This window comes from Echinops telfairi, unplaced genomic scaffold (assembly GCF_000313985.2).
Source record: "Echinops telfairi isolate 266 unplaced genomic scaffold, ASM31398v2 ScPeMD7_16;HRSCAF=60, whole genome shotgun sequence".
Classification (NCBI taxonomy): Eukaryota; Metazoa; Chordata; class Mammalia; order Afrosoricida; family Tenrecidae; genus Echinops; species Echinops telfairi.
The window spans coordinates 3610725-3612241 of record NW_022103913.1 but is presented as its reverse complement, the minus strand read 5'-3'; the positions used below and the strand labels follow the sequence as shown (position 1 = coordinate 3612241).

The 1517-nt window shown below is 41.6% G+C and overlaps 1 protein-coding gene across 1 annotated transcript in view; it reads right to left on the bottom strand.

Moving 5' to 3' along the window:
- The window catches only part of PCOLCE2 (procollagen C-endopeptidase enhancer 2), a 90274-nt gene that overhangs the window by 17637 nt on the left and 71120 nt on the right, over positions 1–1517 (bottom strand). The window contains exon 5 of the mRNA XM_004712106.2: positions 784–938. Within this exon, the coding sequence (XP_004712163.1) occupies positions 784–938 (155 nt within the window). The remainder of the gene's footprint in view (positions 1–783; positions 939–1517) is intronic.

Genomic DNA, 1517 nt, shown 5'->3' with positions numbered 1-1517 from the left:
AGGGAGGGGGAAAAATGAGGACCTGATGCCAGGGGCTTAAGTGGAGAGCAAATGTTTTGAGAATGATGAGGGCAATGAATGTACAAATGTGCTTTACACCATTGATGTATGTATGGATTGTGATAAGAGGTGTATGAGCCCCTAAAACAATTAAAACAATTGTTTATGGGGGCGGGGGGAAAGCCTATAATGAAATAGTCTTAGACTTTGTCATAAAATAAAATAATTCTGTAAGTACCAGATAAGAAAACTTACTCTATGTTTAGAATAGGCTTCTTACAAATATTTAAGTGGCCAACATTGGGTTCTTAACCTTCCTAATACCGCAACCCTTTAATACAGCTCCTCATGTTGTGGTGACCCCTCCAACCATAAAATTATTTTTGTTGCTACTTCTTAACTATCATTTTGCTACTGTTATTAATCGGGCGACCCCTGTGAAAGGGTGGTTCAACTCCCAAAGGGGGTCAGGGCCCACAGGTTGAGAACCACTGGCTTAGGAGGCATTTAAAATGTATTAGCGTACGTGCGTTCTTCCACCCATACCTTTATATCACTAGTGATTTATACAAGGGGGCTTCCAAAAGTTCAGTGGAGAAATGGAATGAAAAGCTAACAAATTTTTCCACAAACTTTGGAAACCCCCTTCTCCTCCCCCTGTATCCTAATATAATTTTTCATGTAAGGGAATTTTTAAGGCCTTTTCCCTTATTCCATTTTTTTCCACTTCAAAATAAATTTTCTCTCAAAGCTTGCATAGAAACCTCAAAAACATACACTTACCTGTAGTTACAGTGGGTGTGGTGGTAACAGGTGGGGCTATGGTTGTCGGCAATTTTTTGGGCCTGAATTTGTAGTGACCAATAAATCCATCTGCAGTTAAACTTAAGTCTGATAAAAACTGAATGAGAAGTTCATTTCTCTCTGATACAATTGGCCTAGAAGAAAAAATATATATAACTGTGTATATATATAGAATTTCTAAAATGTGGCATATTCTCCCTTTCCATTCATTTTGGCATTAGATTATCATTTATTTACACTTTAAAAGGGGAAAGTTTCACTCTGCGAAATATTAAAGCTAGAAGCTACTATTCCTTGAGGCCTTGCTCAGCCGGGGCTGCACTTGATGTGAGTGGCTGGCCACCACCTGACTGCTGGTGAGCGCCACCCCTTTTCTGCGCAAGAAACGCCCAGGTCCAGAGACTCCCAGTGGTGAGCCTGCGGCCCACAGTGGGTATGTGGGCAGTCATGATCTGAAGCCCAGACCGGGGCACTGTGGGAGACCTTGTGACCAAAATCGACACTGAGGCCGTGGCTGCTTTTCCACAATCACCTCAGAGTTCAGCTGGCTGGGGAGGCCACGACTTCTTTGAACTCTTGACTATGGATGCAAGTCAACAGCAGTTTGTGGAACTTACATGTCTTTGTGAGCAGGTAATGGCAGATGCAGGTAGGTTAAAATTTAACCTTTGATCTCCCTTTTGACCCATTTTAAAGTTGTTCTAGTTTCAATA